Genomic DNA, 18160 nt, shown 5'->3' on the forward strand with positions numbered 1-18160 from the left:
ATTAGATGACAAATGTCATGTCATTAATAACAATTAATTTTTATTTTGTGTCATTACAGTTTTTCCATTAACTCACAAATTTACAAAGTTCAGCGTTTTGCATTGATATTTACTTGATAAACTTCCAGTAATTCAAGTAGCAATCATCTTCTTGACATGAGCAAAATGTAGTAGAAAAAAATGAAAGCCATATTTTCTCAACATTATATTTGATTGTGTATTAATTCATGTGTGGCTCAAAGACAGTTGTGAAGAATAGCAGATGGCCGTGGTTCTTTGTGTTCTGCCCAAAACACACAAGAAAACTTTGAGGAGCTCTTGGTTGGGATGGACTCTGACAGCTCCAGTTGTTATTGATACGCAACTGTGGGAGGAAATTTCCATATTCAGTAACTTACATGATGAGGAGACAGTGACATATGTACTATTTCATAGGCTGGTAATTTCATGTCTATTGATCGCCAACCACCAGGATAAATGTGTTCTTTTTCCATGATTTTTTATTCTATGATATAATTTTTTGAAAACCTACATATAGAAAAAAAACTAGCATGCTTAGCTAAATTATTCAAATATCACAAAGGTATAAAACAATGGCGTAGTGTAGATGGTGTAAGTAAACAGAATAATGAAGTTGATACTTAGGGTATGCAATTCAAAATAGATTGTTATTTCTATTTTAGTTGTGGCCTTTTTTTCCCTGATGGTCTCATGTGGTGTTTTTCTAACAGTGGCATCATGGCTGAACACAAAGATAACATGGTTATTGCTGAGGTGTTTTATAAGGACCCCCTCCAGTGTCACAAAAGACCATGAATGTTTCACCGTGTTAGAACACAACATGGTATGAAGGGTCATTTAGTAACTATAAACTATTGAACTAAGCACCACCAGTGACTGAATAGCCATTAAAATATTTTCTTTGTTTGTATTTGCATGATTTTTTCAGCTTGCTTCATTAATCTCTATGCTTGGTATTGTTCATGTGCATTTCTGTTGTCCCTGGTGTATCAACAAAAGATAATTCTAATTAAACAGAAAAACACTAGAGACTACTGAATTTACATGATGTACTAAGATACATGTTATATATACTACGGGTTAGTTGTTGTTATGGGAGCGATACACAGATTTACTTCACAGTACCTCGACATAATGGATCTGGACTCCACCCATCTCTGGTGCATTCTGCCACTCTGTTTTCAAATTCTCTCTCATAGCCTGACCTGCACCAATACTGTGTTGTATCTCCCAACGCGACTTCTCTTCCTTGCTGGACATCCCACCCTCCGACTGATTTGGGTCGTCGTTTAGGGCAGAAATCCTCTAGAATAAGATAAAAACACTTAAATCATCACTGAGTGTAACTGGCTCACACACAAAGTAAAGAAGAGAAGGTCAATGTGCTTCTTCCATGGTCTCGTGCACTTATCGTACTCCTGCATGTAGGGTTAACAGTCCACGTTCCATCGTCTTGGCACCTGGTTTCCACTGAGGTGTTCTGTTTGGATCCTATCCAGTAATTCTGTCCACACTGGATGGACAACATCTCGCCAGATAAAAACACATTTTTGTTGGAAGGGACATAGGTAGCTTCATCATATGCTCTCACTTGTAGTTGACATCTGGCTAGAAATGGAAGAGTGAAAACAGTTTTATAAAGTAAATGATCTTTGACATAAACACTGTGGAATTCAGTTCCACAAAGGGTTACAGCATTGGGGCCAAAATGTTGTTTTCACTTCAAGAGTGTAAATGTATAAAGTTCACATTTAGACCTTCATACATCTGCGTGTTGGTGATTTTGGCAAACGTTTGTTAAGCTTGAAATTGCATCACAGTGACAAAAGAGGATGAACTGATCTGCCAGCTGACAATACGTTAGCATCTTTTATGTCCCTTTAACCTCATCTGTACTCAACTAATCAACTATTTGTGGCAAGGTGGAGACTCTGGGGCGGGCTTCCAACCCCAGACTCCTGCTTAGTCATGTGCGCTAACCAGTCGGCCAAAGGGATATCCCCTTGGCCAAGTAGCCAGGGCACATGATCAATTGGAGGCGTAGCAACAGGACCCTCAACTGTCACATATTCAACTTCAATCAATCAACCATAATCATCCATTAAGGCATAGAAGACCATTTCACCGATCAAACTTTCTTTTATTGTTGCTCTTAAATACTGCATTCTCAGGTTCAATTAGGAAACTTTTTTTTCTGACACAACAGTGAAACCACATTTGTTTGCTAAAACTGTTTTTCTGTTTGTGTTTGCATGATTATTTCAGCCTGCTTCATTAATCTTTATGCTTGGTCATGTTAGTGCATTTCTGTTGTCCCTGGTGTATCAACAAAAGATCATTCTAATTAAACAGAAAAACACTAGAGACTACTGAATTTACATGATGTACTAAGATACATGTTATATATACTACGGGTTAGTTGTTGTTATGGGATCGATTCACAGATTTACTTCACAGTACCTCGACATAATGGATCTGGACTCCACCCATCTCTGGTGCATTCTGCCATTCCGGATTCAGCTGTGTTCACATAGCCTGACCTGCACCCATACTGTGTTCTATGTCTCAGTCTAATTTGATGTTCTTGTTGGACATCCCACCAGCTGACTGATCTGGGTCGTTGATTGGTGCAGAAATCGTCTAGATGAAGATACAAATATTTAAATCATCACTCAGTGTAACTGGCTCACACACAAAGTAAAGAAGAGAAGGTCAATGTGCTTCTTCCATGGTCTCGTGCACTTATCGTACCCCTGCATATTGGGTCAACAGTCCACGTTCCATCGTCTTGGCACCTGGTTTCCACTGAGGTGTTCTGTTTGGATCCTATCCAGTAATTCTGTCCACAGTGGATGGACAACATCTCACCAGATAAAAACACATTTTTGTTGGAAGGGACATAGGTAGTTCCTTCATCTGCTCTCACTTGTAGTTGACATCTGGCTAGAAATGGAAGAGTGAAAACAGTTTTATAAAGTAAATGATCTTTGACATAAACACTGTGGAATTCAGTTCCACAAAGGGTTACAGCATTGGGGCCAAAATGTTGTTTTCACTTCAAGAGTGTAAATGTATAAAGTTCACATTTAGACCTTCATACATCTGCGTGTTGGTGATTTTGGCAAACGTTTGTTAAGCTTGAAATTGCATCACAGTGACAAAAGAGGATGAACTGATCTGCCAGCTGACAATACGTTAGCATCTTTTATGTCCCTTTAACCTCATCTGTACTCAACTAATCAACTATTTGTGGCAAGGTGGAGACTCTGGGGCGGGCTTCCAACCCCAGACTCCTGCTTAGTCATGTGCGCTAACCAGTCGGCCAAAGGGATATCCCCTTGGCCAAGTAGCCAGGGCACATGATCAATTGGAGGCGTAGCAACAGGACCCTCAACTGTCACATATTCAACTTCAATCAATCAACCATAATCATCCATTAAGGCATAGAAGACCATTTCACCGATCAAACTTTCTTTTATTGTTGCTCTTAAATACTGCATTCTCAGGTTCAATTAGGAAACCTTTTTTTCTGACACAACAGTGAAACCACATTTGTTTGCTAAAACTGTTTTTCTGTTTGTGTTTGCATGATTATTTCAGCCTGCTTCATTAATCTTTATGCTTGGTCATGTTAGTGCATTTCTGTTGTCCCTGGTGTATCAACAAAAGATCATTCTAATTAAACAAAAAAACACTAGAGACTACTGAATTTACATGATGTACTATGATACATGTTATATATACTACTGGTTAGTCGTTGGTATGGGAGCGAAACACAGATTTACTTCACAGTACCTCGACATAATGGATCTGGACTCCACCCATCTCTGGTGCATTCTGCCACTCCGGTTTCAGTTGCACTATCATTGCCTGGCCTGCACCTATACTGTGTTGTATCTCCCAACGTGACTTCTCTTCCTTGCTGGACATCCCACTCTCCGACTGATTTGGGTTGTTGACTGGTGCAGAAATCCTCTAGAATAAGATAAAAACACTTAAATCATCACTGAGTGTAACTGGCTCACACACAAAGTAAAGAAGAGAAGGTCAATGTGCTTCTTCCATGGTCTTGTGCACTTATCGTACTCCTGCATGTAGGGTCAACAGTCCACGTTCCATCGTCTTGGCACCTGGTTTCCACTGAGGTGTTCTGTTTGGATCCTATCCAGTAATTCTGTCCACACTGGATGGACAACATCTCGCCAGATAAAAACACATTTTTGTTGGGATGGACATAGGTAGTTCCTTCATCTGCTCTCACTTGTAGTTGACATGTTATGGCTACAAATGGAAGAAGATTAAAAACGATCTTAATTTTTAAAGAAAAAAATAATTTAGATCTATTAATCATGATAATATATACAATTATAAGATGACGTAAGGTAACATACACCTTATTGTGTTAAATTAACATAATAAAACATAATAAGGCTGTACATAAGTCACTGAGGGTTGTAAGTAATAGAACATGAATACGCGGAAAAGATTCTCAGTTGATACATATGTTCATCTCCAACAACATTTGGAATATTAGGCCCTCCACCTTTTATTTCTGTTGAGGCAAGAAAAATCAAATAACTTGTTAAAAGAATTCCAGTCTAATCTCCCAGTCCCGTCTACACACAGATTGAACCCAGTAGGTGTTAGATGTGTGTATCTTTGACATAAAAGTCAGTACTACACAGGATTACATCATCAGGGCAGAAATAATATGAAGATTTTATATTTGTATACAATTTTAGACTTTCATACATCTGTTCAAATTTGATTTTGCGAAACGTTCATGAAGCTTGAAATTGCATCAGAGTGACAAAAGAGGATGCACTGCCATCTGAGCTGACAATACATTCACATCTTTGTTTGTTTCTTTTACTTCATTTGTATACAACTAATCAACTAATAACAATTAAAATCACAAATTAACTAATCGCCAATCCATCATAACATCTATGCAGACACAAGAATATCTGAGGTTCAACTGGGTTCATCTGAAACAACAGCAAACCAAAATCCCTGTACAGGAGTTTGTGCCAACTTTTATAACCATTTTTCCTGTAGCGCAATTGTGAGGTCAGGCATGTCTTTATGGACGTGGATGAGCACGAGCGAGTCAGTCACAAGCAAACTTTTCAGCTACGCAGGTTGGATATGACCCTTGAATACAGCTGCGATTAGCTGTGGTTAGTTCACAATCTAAGGTGTCATTTCAAAAGCAAACCCACATTTCATGCATTCCATTTTGACGCTGTTTCATTTTCACCATCATGAGTATAACCATGAGAAAAATATGGCATCTTTATTGTTATTATCATTATCATTATCATTATTATTATTATTATTATTATTATTTACATTGTTAATCCTTAATGCTTTTTTTTCCTTCTGGGGAGATTTCCCCTGGGGACTGATTAGTACCTGGCTGTCTCGGTTGGTCAGCCTGTCTGTCCATCTATCTAGATAAACACTACAAATAGAGAACCTTTAATAGTCATCCTAAAGATTGGATTTTTTTTTTTTTTATAAACATCCAGAGTGGAGACCAAAGTCATTTAAAGATTGCATCAAAAAACAAAAACACGAAACAAAAAAACCAACCTTAAACTCGGATCTTGACAGAACTGAGCAGCTGAGGGAAATGGATATACATACCTGTGCATGCAAAGTTTTTCACATCCCACTGTCCATTGACGCACACACTCCTGCCATCTCCCTCTAGGGTGAATTTATGACGGCACTGATAAGTTACTTCAGAGTTTGGCGGGAACAGTTTCTCGGAGGAAATCACAACTGTGTTTTCAATCTTAGGTGGAATTCCGCAGTATGTGGCATCAGCTGCAAGGACACAAAAAAACACATGTAGGGACAATTGCCTTGTTAACCATTTCCATGTGTCACTGACCACTGAGAAATACAAGACTCACACTTGCAGATGTCTGTGAGGGGTTTTCCGAATGAACTCCATTCCCCTTTTGTACAAGTGAAATTTTGGACCTGTGCCATGAAACCTTCCTCACAAATCACTGCAACAGTTGAATCCTCTTTATTGACATGTTGTCCATCTGTAAGTCTCCCATTAGGAATCACAGGAGGTTTTCCACATGTTGTGTTATCTATGGCAGGTACAACCAGAAATAAAGAGTTAGAGTGTCGAGAGTAGAGAGTTATTTTATATACAAGCTGTAATTTTCCACTTAATTTTGAAAAACTGGAGTTAAGATTAGTACATATGAATGATACAATTTAGCAAAGCAATCCAAGCAATCAGAAAACTAAATACCTATGCATTGTCCAGAAAATCCAATCCAGTGACCATCCCTACATGTAGCGACAACCCAACTGATGTGGGTGGAGAGCCTGTAACCTTCGTTGCATCGGAAGTGAATTGTGTTTGCGTTTCTTTTCACAACAAATCCATTTTCAAGATGAGCTTTTCCGCAGCCTGTTGGTGACAAGTTCTGTCAATCAAAGGGCATTGGAACACAATAATGGACAGGACAGGCAAAACATCAGACAACCATCACTGGCAACTTTATCAGGTGAATTCTTACATTGTTGGACAACACAAAGAGCTAACCAGCTAATCACACGGCAATCTACTAATTTGCATTCAGGCATGTAGACGTGGCGAAGACGACTTGCTGGACTTCAAACTGAGCATCAGAAAGGGGAAGAGGGGATTGAAGTGACCTTCACCGTGGTGAACATGTGTTGAGTATTGCACTATTTTGCCTTTTTGTCTTACTGATATGCCAACTAACACACCAAGTGCCTGATTGATTAAAGGTTTGTTTGGCAATGCAAGAAATGACGGAAATAATCCACAAAGGCAGACAATGAGGGATGCAATCGAGCACAGAACCTTTTTAGCACATCTTGCTCAATGGCAATGCAGATGTGTTGAGGAAGTGTCTCGTAGTTGTCAGGGGTCAGAGGTCAGAATGAGCAGACTTGGGTTGGAGACCATAGAAAGGCGACAGTAACTCAAATACCCACTGGTTTGAGAAAGGAGTCTCTAAAATCATCTCTGAAGAAACACCACATCCGTCCTTTAAGCGTTGTGTATATTCATATGCACACTTACCAGTAGGGATGTATACCATGTACTGGTATTTTTTGTACCCCTTCCTAATTAAACTGTGCTGGGGTACTGTTAACATTCTGAGCAAAAGATACCATTATTGTTAATTTTGTTTTTTTTTGCGTTACCATCGTGTAATTAAGACACTGCTGCCATTGACAGGTGATGACTCCTCTCTTGCTAATGAACAAGTCGGCTGTCTGACCAAAGCTCTCAGGGGTGTGGCCTCATTTCACAAAAATGAATGGCTCTTTCAGCTCAAGCCGATATTTGTAGGACAGCAGTTGCATCCGAATGGGGAAACACCAGCAACCAAATGAAACACTTGCTGCGTAGTCTTAGTTTGAAGGTAAGGGAGTGCTGAGTGTTTGACTGCCTCGACAAAACAGCTCAAATAAATAACAACGTTGACTCCATGCCCGTCTCAGCGCCGTCTCCTGGACGCTTTGTTTCATATCCTTTGTCTGCTCCCACATTGTCAAGTCATGGCAAGAATATGAATCGTTGAGTGTGTTGGTCTTAAATTAAGAGGATACCACTTTAGCACCGGCGCTAATATGCTAATCTTGGAGATGGCACGAACCAAGCAACAGCCGCCGCCGCCTCCACAGCTGCGCAGATACAGACCCCAGTCACACTCACCAATAGACAAAAGATTTCTGCACACAAAACTGCTTAAATGTCACGGGGACGTGACCACCTTTGTTGAGAAGGATCTCCAGCCCTTTGCTACTGTCCAATCTAAGTGGTCATTAGTCAATAGTTGGCTCATATTTGAAATCAGTGTGAGCAGCAGTGAGCACTGTTAGCTGTCCTGTCGGTGAGATATCGAATTTTGTTGTCATTTTTCCCTGGGATGATTGTTGGGGAGATGATTAGAGCCCTTAATCCAGGTGACGCCCCTCCTTCCAGAGAAGTGCTGTCAGGCACCCTCCTACCAGCTGGGTACAGAAGTGCCTTTACATTGACTGCTCTTTTTTACATATGGCTGTATTTAGTCTGTTGGGTTGTATAATGATGTTGCTGGTGCTTCCCCCTTCAATTGAAGGACCTTTGAACATTTCAATTGCTCAAACGCTAAATTAAATGTAGAAGTATTGATAAGAGTACTGATAAGTATCGGTACCGATAAGGAGTATCGGTATGGATAAAATCCCAACGACATACATCCCTACTTACCTGCGTCTTTACATGGTGTACCTAAGAAACTGGCAGGTGAGTGTGCAGACAGTATGTGTTGCTGTGTTTCCTTACCTGAACATTCCCGCATTCCTTCCCATTTACCCAATACACAGGTAACAGTAATAGTGTTGCCGTTTTTGTTGCACACATACTGAAGATTGGTGCCATTAGTGTAAATCGGTTTTGAAGGCTGTTTTAGTTGTGCATCAGCAATTCCCTTGAGTGGACATCCTTTAGCTAGATGGAGAAAAGACGAAAGAAAGGTGACAGAAAACATGAGCAAAAGTTGTAAAACATAAGACTGAATTTATTCAGTAGAGATGAAAATGTTGAAAGTGTAAAGCTAAACACCGATGAGCTCGATGTTGTTTGCTATTGCAAACACTGAATCAGTGTCAATAAAGTAATTAATGATTATTGACAGGAAACCTGTAGCATTCTTCTCAGTTTAATTCTATACAGGATTACAGCATCAGGACAAAAAACATATTGAGATTTTATGCGTGTAAATGTATAGTGTTCACGCATAGACCATCATACATCTGCACCTTCATTGTTAACCTTGAAATTGCTTGAAATTGTGTGAATGAGTGACAATAAAAGCAAAAACTCTCATAATCCTTGATGCATGAAAGTCTGTTTTTGTCTTTTTTTTAAAAATGTATCTGCTAACAACTAATCAAACCAATAATAGAGAGAGTTATAATCTGTGTTATTCCTTACCTGTACATTTGGAACTTCCAGACCAACCATTTACACTGCAGGTGCGAAGAGGATTTCCCTCATAACCCTCCTTACAGCCATATGAGATACTTTGACCATTCCTATATGTTCTATTGTTGTGTTTACTCAACACTGCATTGTCAATTTGAATTGGGTCACACAGTATTTCTGAAACAACAGACAAACGACATTTCCATTTTACGACCAACATTTCCTTTACCCTTGTAGACACACACACACACACACACACACACACACACACACACACACACACACACACAGAAAACACAAAACAAAACATGAAGATGTGGAGAAGTTTAGAAAAACTAAAACTTTAAGCAACTTAATGAGGGAGACGCAGAGACTAAAATGGCTTAGCCTGGAATGTGGTTGTGGTGAAAGCAAATGAATACTCATTTAGTAACTGTGAGCAATTAACTCAGCATCACTTCACATCAGTGGCTGAAGTCTGCTGACTGAAGAGCAATTAAAACTGCCTCTCTGTTAGTGTCCACATGGACCACATGGACCATGGTTTGGTTTGGTATATCAACAAAAGAGTTTTGGAATTAGACAGAAAAAAACAAAGAATAATAAATGAGGATGATGTAATATGATACATGTTATATATACTATGAGTTAGTTCCTGCTACAGGGGTGATACACAGATTTACTTCACAGTACCTCGACATAATGGATTTGGACTCCACCCATCTCTGGTGCATTCTGCCATTCCGGATTTAGCTGTGTTCACATAGCCTGACCTGCACCCATACTGTGTTCTATGTCTCAGTCTAATTTGATGTTCTTGTTGGACATACCACCAGCTGACTGATCTGGGTCGTTGATTGGTGCAGAAATCGTCTAGATGAAGATACACATATTTAAATCATCACTCAGTGTAACTGGCTCACACACAAAGTAAAGAAGAGAAGGTCAATGTGCTTCTTCCATGGTCTCGTGCACTTATCGTACCCCTGCATATTGGGTAAACAGTCCACGTTCCATCGTCTTGGCACCTGGTTTCCACTGAGGTGTTCTGTTTGGATCCTATCCAGTAATTCTGTCCACAGTGGATGGACAACATCTCACCAGATAAAAACACATTTTTGTTGGGAGGGACATAGGTAGCCTGATCCTCTGCTGTCAATTGTAGTCGACATTTTATTACTACAGATGGAAGAAGATTAAAAACAATTTTACATTATTAAAGAAAAAAGTAATTCAGACCTATCAAGCATGATAACATATACAATTATAAGATGATGCCATGAGTAAGGTAACATACACCTTATTATGTTAACTCAACATAATAAAAGATGATAAGACTGTACATAAGTCACTGAGGGTTGTAAAGAATAGAACATGAATATGCAGAAAAGATTCTCAGTTGATACATACTTTCACAGTGGGGTACAGGGCTCCAATCTGCCTTTAATCCAAGATTGGTGCATTTTGACAACCTATTTTCAATACGCTGATATCTGTCGTCGCACTCATAATGAAGGAAATCATTTTCCTTATACTCGATGGCATCTCCAAGAATAGAACCATTTGGAATATCAGGCAGGCCACATTTTATTTCTGTTGAGGCAACAAAAAAAATCAAATGACTTGTAAAAGAATTCCAGTCTAATCTCCCAGTCCAGTCTACACACACAGAGTGAACCCGGTAGGTGTTAGTTTGTTTCTTGCGCCAAAAAAAGATGTGAAATAGAGTATTTATTTATCAATCGACTTTTGTAACTCTGTGAGAAGAAAAACTGTTCCCTGGTTGAGCACTGAGTGTAAGACTGACCGATAATTCCATCCTTCAGTTTTGCTCAAAAAGACAAAAATCAAGTCAAGTTTAGCACACAAATACCCAAAAGACACTTGGCGAGTGTGTGCAGTAAGGATGCTGTACCTATACACTTCGGGACAGTACCGCTCCATTCTCCATGTTCATTACAGATGATCTCTTGCTGCCCAGACAGGATCTGGTTGTTGTACCTGCAGCTAAATTGCACCGAATTTCTGTAGATTGAATTTTCTGTGTCCCCTTGCACCAGGACGTTACTGTCTGGATAAATCGCCGGACACTGCAGGGCTGGAGAGAAAAGTCTTGGTTTAGAGGAGTAAACAATTGCCCCTTTTGCCCCCCCAACAATAATCATATACTGCAAAACTGGCAAAAATGTTTGGCTGGTTTAGAGTGGGGCTTACAAAAAAAGCATCATGAAAAAGTGAATCACATCATACAACAAACAAAATGAACTATCAGCAATTTTTTTGTTCGTCCAATGTTGTACACTGTGAAGATTACATCTTTACACTTTTTTTTTTGCTTCTAAACGTCTAAAACTAAACTAAACTAAAATATTTCCACCTACACACAAGTAAACACTGGCTTAAGATTAGCGTCAGCCACAATTTCACCAAAAATATTCTCGAGCAAGTTATTTTCATTTGATCCTATCATCGAATTTTGCACAAAGAGACATTTAAATCAGTGCCAGAAAAATAAGATCCCCATCGCTTACGTTCACAGATGGGAATGACGCCGTCCCAGCCCTGGGCCATGCAACGGCGGAAGTTTCTGCGGTTCGCCATGAGAAAACTGGAGTGGTAGTGAACGTACAACAAAACAGACGGACAGAAAATGTCACTGGAGTCTGATGTAAGTTGCACACAGATCAGTTATTTCAGAGAACGACAGCATAAACTGAAGTAATTTACTTTTTTTTTTTTTTTTTTTTACCCTTTGTGGCAGGTGTATTCAACTTGCGAGCCAAAGACAAAATCCTGTCCAACGGTCAGCTGGAAATCTGCAAACTGGGCATCTCCAGGATGACCGCAAGACCTCGCTTCAAAATATACAGCACAGACATAGCATGTGAGCAAATGAGGTACTTGATGCTTTCTTTGTAATTGATTGTACAGCATTTGTGTGTGTGTGTGAAAAACAAACAAACAAACAAACAAAAACAATTATCGTTATCAAAAGTGTCAAAATCCTATAATGGCTCACTTGTCGCTATTAGTGATTACAGGTTGGTTGTGCTGCAGTTGATAAAGGAAATGACAACCCAACCTGATTTATTTGTACATTGATTTTTTTGTTATGTATTTATAACCATAGCATTATTACATTTTTTTGCAGACATGTATGTATGTGTATATATCTTAATACTACTACTACTACTAGTACTCTGTGGCGTTCAGGAATGATAACAAAATAATGTTACATGTCACAAGACCCTTCCATTAATGTTTTTTTCTTTTCCGGCTTTTTTTGACCATAGGCGGACAGGAGAAATATCTTTTCTTTGAAAAGAAATCGCAGAGATGCGCAACACAATGCATCCAATACACTCACTGCCACCTAGCAGGCAGCAAATTTAACTGCAACTTCACTTTATCAACAACCAAACAGGCTGATGTAAAAGCGAACAAGCCTATCAGCTTCAGGATATCTTGCCAGTCCTTCTGCTGCAGGCAGTGAGTTCAATGACACAGGCATTTCCTGCTTTCCTTGTAATTGTTTGTCGCACAATCTTTTGCGTGTGCATTTCTGTGTGTCTCAGTGCTTGAAGCTCAGCCCAAAGGTTGAGGACCCGTCCACCTATGGAGGAATTTGACTCATTGGTGCATGTTGCATGTTTTCAGAAGAAGGTAGAGTCCCTGCAGAAACCCTCACACAGAATCCACAGTAACGATGGCGCACGGGAAGCCGCGGGCGTCGCACACTCATTCAAACAGTGGCACTTTCAACACGATGCGAAACAATAGCAACAAAAAGATGGATAAAATTCTCGATTGTAAAATTCTTATAGGTGCTCTGGTTGTGCAGCAGGGAGGGTAATCTTGCCGCAGCATCCTGGACAGCGCGGTGCACATGCAGAAGGAAGCAGGTGGGTTGGGGGTGACTTGCACTGAAGGGAATTTCACTCGGACACTGAAGAGTGATTGTTCACGGATCATAAACGCCCCCAAACTTTGCTCTTCCACAGCCTGCGCAACACTACGTCTGTCAGTCTGTTCCAATACAAACTCAAAACTCATCTGTTCAGACAGAACAACCCATCCCACCTGATAAATTGCAATGCTTTTATATACAGTTCTATTTTAATACATTTGCTTTTGAATGTATTTTACTGCGGCGTGTTTTGTTGTAAGCTATTTTTTTTTTGTATTTTAGGGCTGGCATTTTGGACTTAAACTGTTTCTGTAAGAGTAAAAATTAAATAAAATGTGTACTACTACTACTACTACTGCTACTACTACTACTGCTACTACTACTACTAGTAACTGAAGAAGCCCCTTGCATGAGAGGCGAAACGTCTTCAAGATCCCAAAACAAGTGAAGTTGCCCCAAACTCAACCCTTCTACCTCAAGATGACCTGGATGACTGAGAACCTTCACAGACATCCTAGTCATAATAATTATGATGCTGATAATAAAAATGTTCCGCTGTCGCTGCATTTCAGACTCTAATCTACACTCAAAAATGTCACCTTTCGTGACCCGTAATGACACGTGGAAGACGCGTTTTCATTTTTAACACTGCTACAAAGTGGAACTTACGTTGACATTTGTTGCCTTTGTACGTCCACTGGTCTCTGGAGCAGGTCATTTTGAAGAAACCACTGTAGCCGACCTTGCAGCCGACTCTCACGCTCTGTTGATCTGGGTAACTCTCAGCCAGGTTGCTGATTTCGAAATTGTCATCGTAATACCTTTGGTTTTGCTTGAATTGTTGAACAGTGCAATGTGTGCCTGAGGGAAAAAAACATACAAACAAACAAACAAACAAAACCAAAACAAATGCAAGGAGATTGCAATTAGGCCACACGTCGAAGAGCACCTGCGCTCAATCTGCAGAGTCTTACCTTGACTTTGGACCAAACGCAGGATGTGCACGAGCGCGAACAGAAGCACAGGACATTGTCTTGGTTTTGGATGCATTCTGTCTCCCTCGCAGTGCAACCAGTGAGGAGACTGGTGAGTTCACTCAACCGAGAGAATAAGAGCTGTGAGAGAGTAGTGGATTTTGCTGGCAACAAAAAAAAGTGAAAAAAAGAGAGCGATTGCTCAATGATTTACGCAAGTCTGTCCCAAAGGGAAGACGGGGGTGGAGGGTGACCTCACACAGGACGTCTGACTCAATAGATTCATAATAAGGCCTCAAACTTGCCTTTTTACGAGACAAGACATCAACGAGACGTAGACGTTGACCGAGCAGTCTGAGGTGGAATTAATTCCTCAGGAGAAATAGACGGGGTTTTTTTTTTTTGTTTTTTTGTTTTTTCCCAGTAGCGAGGTTAGCGGTTTGGCACCGCAGTGTTCAACTGTCAATAACAGAATGAATGATTCCAGTAAAGGTTTATTTGTAATTTATCAAGTCTCGGTAATCATTTGTAGAAATCAATGATACAAACACTGCACATTTAATTTGTACACGTCCCAAGGTAAACATGAAACATAAGAAATACACAAAGGTGGTGAGAAAAATAAAAAATAATAAATCAAAATAAAAACCTTAAAATCATTCAAAATAAATAAATAAATAAATAAATAAATAAATAAATAAATAAAACAACAAGATGGTTTGTAGTTTGTTTGTTGAAGTATGTTTTTGTTAAGGTTTGCACATTTTTTTTTAAACTGGACTAAAAATGTTACTGGGAAACAAAATGTGGTTGTTGAGCAACTCAGGGCTTCTTTTACAGCACACACAATAGTGTGTGTGTGTGTGTGTGTGTGTGTGTGTGTGTGTGTGTGCAATGTCCTTTGGCAGGCTCAGAGTCACAAAACAAACCATTGCAAAAGCAGAGATTCCAAATAGAACTAACAGATTCAACCTGTTTAGTCACTTGTGCAGGAACAACTAGAAAAAAAGAAAAGAAAAAAAAGTCAGGCGCGTGTTGTCTGCAGAAAGGCTCCAGATCGTAGTCCGGCCAGATGCAGGAGAAGGACCTCTGGCATTGTGAAGGAGGTTTGTTTGGTCAAAAGACTCCTAGTTTGAGATGTACAGGCCTCCAGAGGTGGGAAGTAACAAAGAACAAACACTTCCTCAATGTGCTCAAGTAGATCTCTCAGGTATTTGTACTTGTTACGACACACTGGAACAGCTCGTACCCAGTGAGATCGAACACAATTAAACAGTAAAGAGTTGCAAATAAAACACTTTTTTTTTTTTTTTTTATTGCAAGGGGAGGTAAATAATGTAACCGACTCAAAACCAACGCTCCTTATTGTGTGGCTACTCAAAGGGTTTTTCTGCTCTTGGTCTGTTTGAATGATCATAGCTCCTAGGATCATTCGGGCACTCAAACCCCCCCAGTTCAGGTGAAGGTGGCAGTTCAGGGGGGAGAGAATGATTTTGTGGAATAATAATAATAATAATAATAATAATAATAATAAAAAAAAAAAGTCACATGACCCTTCCACTAATAGTCTGTTTCTGGCTGTTTTGACCATAAGCGGACAGATGGAGAAGAAATATATATATATTTTTTTCGATTTATGAACGTGTTTCAATGGCAGAGATGCACGTAATCCAATACAGTGGATGCTACAACATCACTGCATACACTCACTGCCACCTAGCAGGCAGCAAATTGAACTGCAACTTTATTTTGCCAACAACCAAATAGGCTGATATAAAAGCAAACTTGCCGAACAGCCGAATGATATCTTGAGGGTAGTGAGTTGAGTGACACAGGCAGACACACAGTAATAGTGTTAATACATTTAGTGTAATAACCTACATATGGAAAACTGTTCTTCATGCCTTCAAAATCTTACTGAGGTTGAGATCATTTGAGCATCAAAGGGTTCAACTCCAACTCATTGGACCTGGGGCCCGTGTCACAACGCAGCGTCGCCAGTTTCCCATCTTTTCCCGGGTTAACTCAATCCAGGGTCGTCTCATCCCGACCCGTGGACACACACACACATGTATATGGGTCGAGTTTGTAGGCAAAGCCCCAATAGCGTCAAAAAGCCACAATCACACTGTGATTCTACAGAACTTGTCCAGATAAACCAGCAAACCCAGCAACCCGGTATGAGTTCCAGAGAACCTGTGAAAATGCCCAAAATAAAAGAAATAATAATAAAAGCTTAAATCTGATGCAAAACACAGAAAATCCCATCAATACTGTAAATAACTGGCACTCTGAATAAAATCTTCCTGATGTTCACTGAGCTGTGTTGAAATTTATTGGCAACATCATGAATCTACATGAAAAAAAAACAAAAAAAACAAAGGAAAAGGAAAAAAAAAGCTTTTCACATTTCTGAAAGAGAGAGTCAGGAGCCTTTTTAATCATCCAGGGAAATTCACTGTCCTGCAGGAAAACACAGACTGGCTTTGAATGACTTGAATTCATCTTCTATACCCGCTTATTCCTATTCAGGGTCACGGGGGTCTGCTGGAGCCTATCCCAGCTGTCTTAGGGCGAAGGCAGGGTGACACCCTGGACAAGTCGCCAGTTTGACTTGAATTAGCCTGGGACAATTCTTTTGGAATGCACTGCTTCTACGATCTCGGCCACTCCCAGCAGCTGACTGGCCCGTAGGTGTGGATCAGTGTGAACCCTGAGCCATCACCTGCTCCTGAGCAGCTTTGCCGTTCAGGCCGAGTTCAGTCAAGTGGTGACCGTGTTGTAAGAACTGAACCAGCTTCCTCAGACAGTAAACCCTGAAGTCATCCAGGAGGGAAAATCTTGCTTCGTGAATCAGGTCCCAGATTAAAAGGCTTCTGATGTTCACCTTGTAATTAACTCGTATTATTGCTCCCCTCTATTCTCAAAGCTTGAGTTTTACTCACGTGAATGTTGGCCTTCAGTGCACCAACTGACCTGTGAGAGAGTGAACAGTACAACACACATGTCGGCAAAATGCCAAACTATCCTTTGCTTAACACAGTGCACACTTATCATCTTCAGATAATCAATGTGAACTTTCCAAACGATTGAGCGACAGCAAGGAAACTGGTGCCCCGTCACTGTCAGCACCATTTGGAAACCGGTTGGCTGGATCCTATATGGTCCCAGTTCATTGTGACCTTTGGTGTGATTGAAAGATGCTGATTTGAAGGAAATTAACATGTCTGCTTTATGTAACCTTTAGCTAAAAGAAACAGACAGCATTAAATTGTCTTATCCTCAATCATGCAATCACGGCGTATTCGTCATTCCGCCCGGAAATGTCGGCCCGTGTCTCCAAGCACTGAATTCGCCGCCGTGCCTCTGTCACCACCAGCCGAGAGATCGACGGCGCAGTCCTCGTCACGTCCGATCGGATTTTGCTCATTGCTCGAATGCTGTGCTACATGCACTTTTTGATTTACTTGCTTTTTGAGGACCCAGCCTCCACATGTCAGGGGTGTGAACTTAAGGACGTCCACAATCACACATCCCAGAGGGGTTGCAAAAGCCAGAAGAAGCAGGAGACGCAAGCAACTACCAAAACATGAAGTTAAAAAAAAAAAAGAAAACAAAGAGACTGAGAATGAGATGGATGCACAGTGCTGTTGTTTAGTATCGAACCTCTGTGTGACTGGAGAGCGCGGTTCATAATCTTAAGGAGGTGCGTTGCAGCTTAAATTGCGATCATCAATTGCTATTGATTGTGATCAGTGGATCAGACTGAGAAAACAGAGGGAGATTTTTTACTTTCACTTTCAACGCCCACACACTACTCCATTAACATGGTAACATGGTATTATATAGTAATATATAGTATTATATATATGGATAAGATGTATAATAATATACATACTGTGTATATATATATATATACATATATATATATATATATATATACATATATACATATATATGTATATATATATATATATATATATATATACATATATATATATACATATACATATGTATATATACATATGTATATATATATATATATATATATATATATATATATATACATATATATATATATATATACATATATATATATATATATACATATATATATATATATACATATATATATATGTATATATATATATATATATATATATGTATATATATATATATATATATATGTATATATATATGTATACATATATATATATATCTATATATAGATGTATAATCCCCTGATTGGAGCCTTGTTTCTCCACTAGAGGACAGAAGTGATCT

At 39.5% G+C, this 18160-nt stretch overlaps 1 protein-coding gene across 3 annotated transcripts; it reads right to left on the bottom strand.

The window, feature by feature from the left end:
- Nucleotides 1–1146: 1146 nt before the first annotated feature.
- Nucleotides 1147–14144, bottom strand: LOC142900651 (complement factor H-like). Of its 3 annotated transcripts, XM_076045062.1 has the most exons (17): nucleotides 13877–14144; nucleotides 13572–13763; nucleotides 11745–11850; nucleotides 11527–11603; nucleotides 10911–11093; nucleotides 10406–10588; nucleotides 9980–10174; nucleotides 9689–9868; nucleotides 9005–9172; nucleotides 8354–8518; nucleotides 6299–6460; nucleotides 5943–6131; nucleotides 5671–5853; nucleotides 4108–4573; nucleotides 2482–2661; nucleotides 1438–1629; nucleotides 1147–1326 (listed from the first exon to the last, which is right to left on the bottom strand). In XM_076045062.1, exons 1-14 carry the CDS (start codon nucleotides 13950–13952, stop codon nucleotides 4464–4466), a joined length of 2169 nt encoding a protein of 722 aa, XP_075901177.1. In that variant the 5' UTR covers nucleotides 13953–14144; the 3' UTR covers nucleotides 1147–1326; nucleotides 1438–1629; nucleotides 2482–2661; nucleotides 4108–4463. The 3 variants fall into 3 exon arrangements, with proteins under 3 accessions (XP_075901177.1, XP_075901175.1, XP_075901176.1); XM_076045060.1 differs by lacking the exons at nucleotides 1438–1629; nucleotides 2482–2661; XM_076045061.1 differs by lacking the exons at nucleotides 1147–1326; nucleotides 1438–1629; nucleotides 2482–2661 and adding an exon at nucleotides 3817–3996.
- Nucleotides 14145–18160: the final 4016 nt, after the last annotated feature.

The sequence above is a fragment of the Nelusetta ayraudi genome, unplaced genomic scaffold, assembly GCF_046127955.1.
Source record: "Nelusetta ayraudi isolate G7.1 ecotype Tasmania unplaced genomic scaffold, CSIRO-AGI_Nayr_v1 ptg000084l, whole genome shotgun sequence".
NCBI classification, from domain to species: Eukaryota; Metazoa; Chordata; class Actinopteri; order Tetraodontiformes; family Monacanthidae; genus Nelusetta; species Nelusetta ayraudi.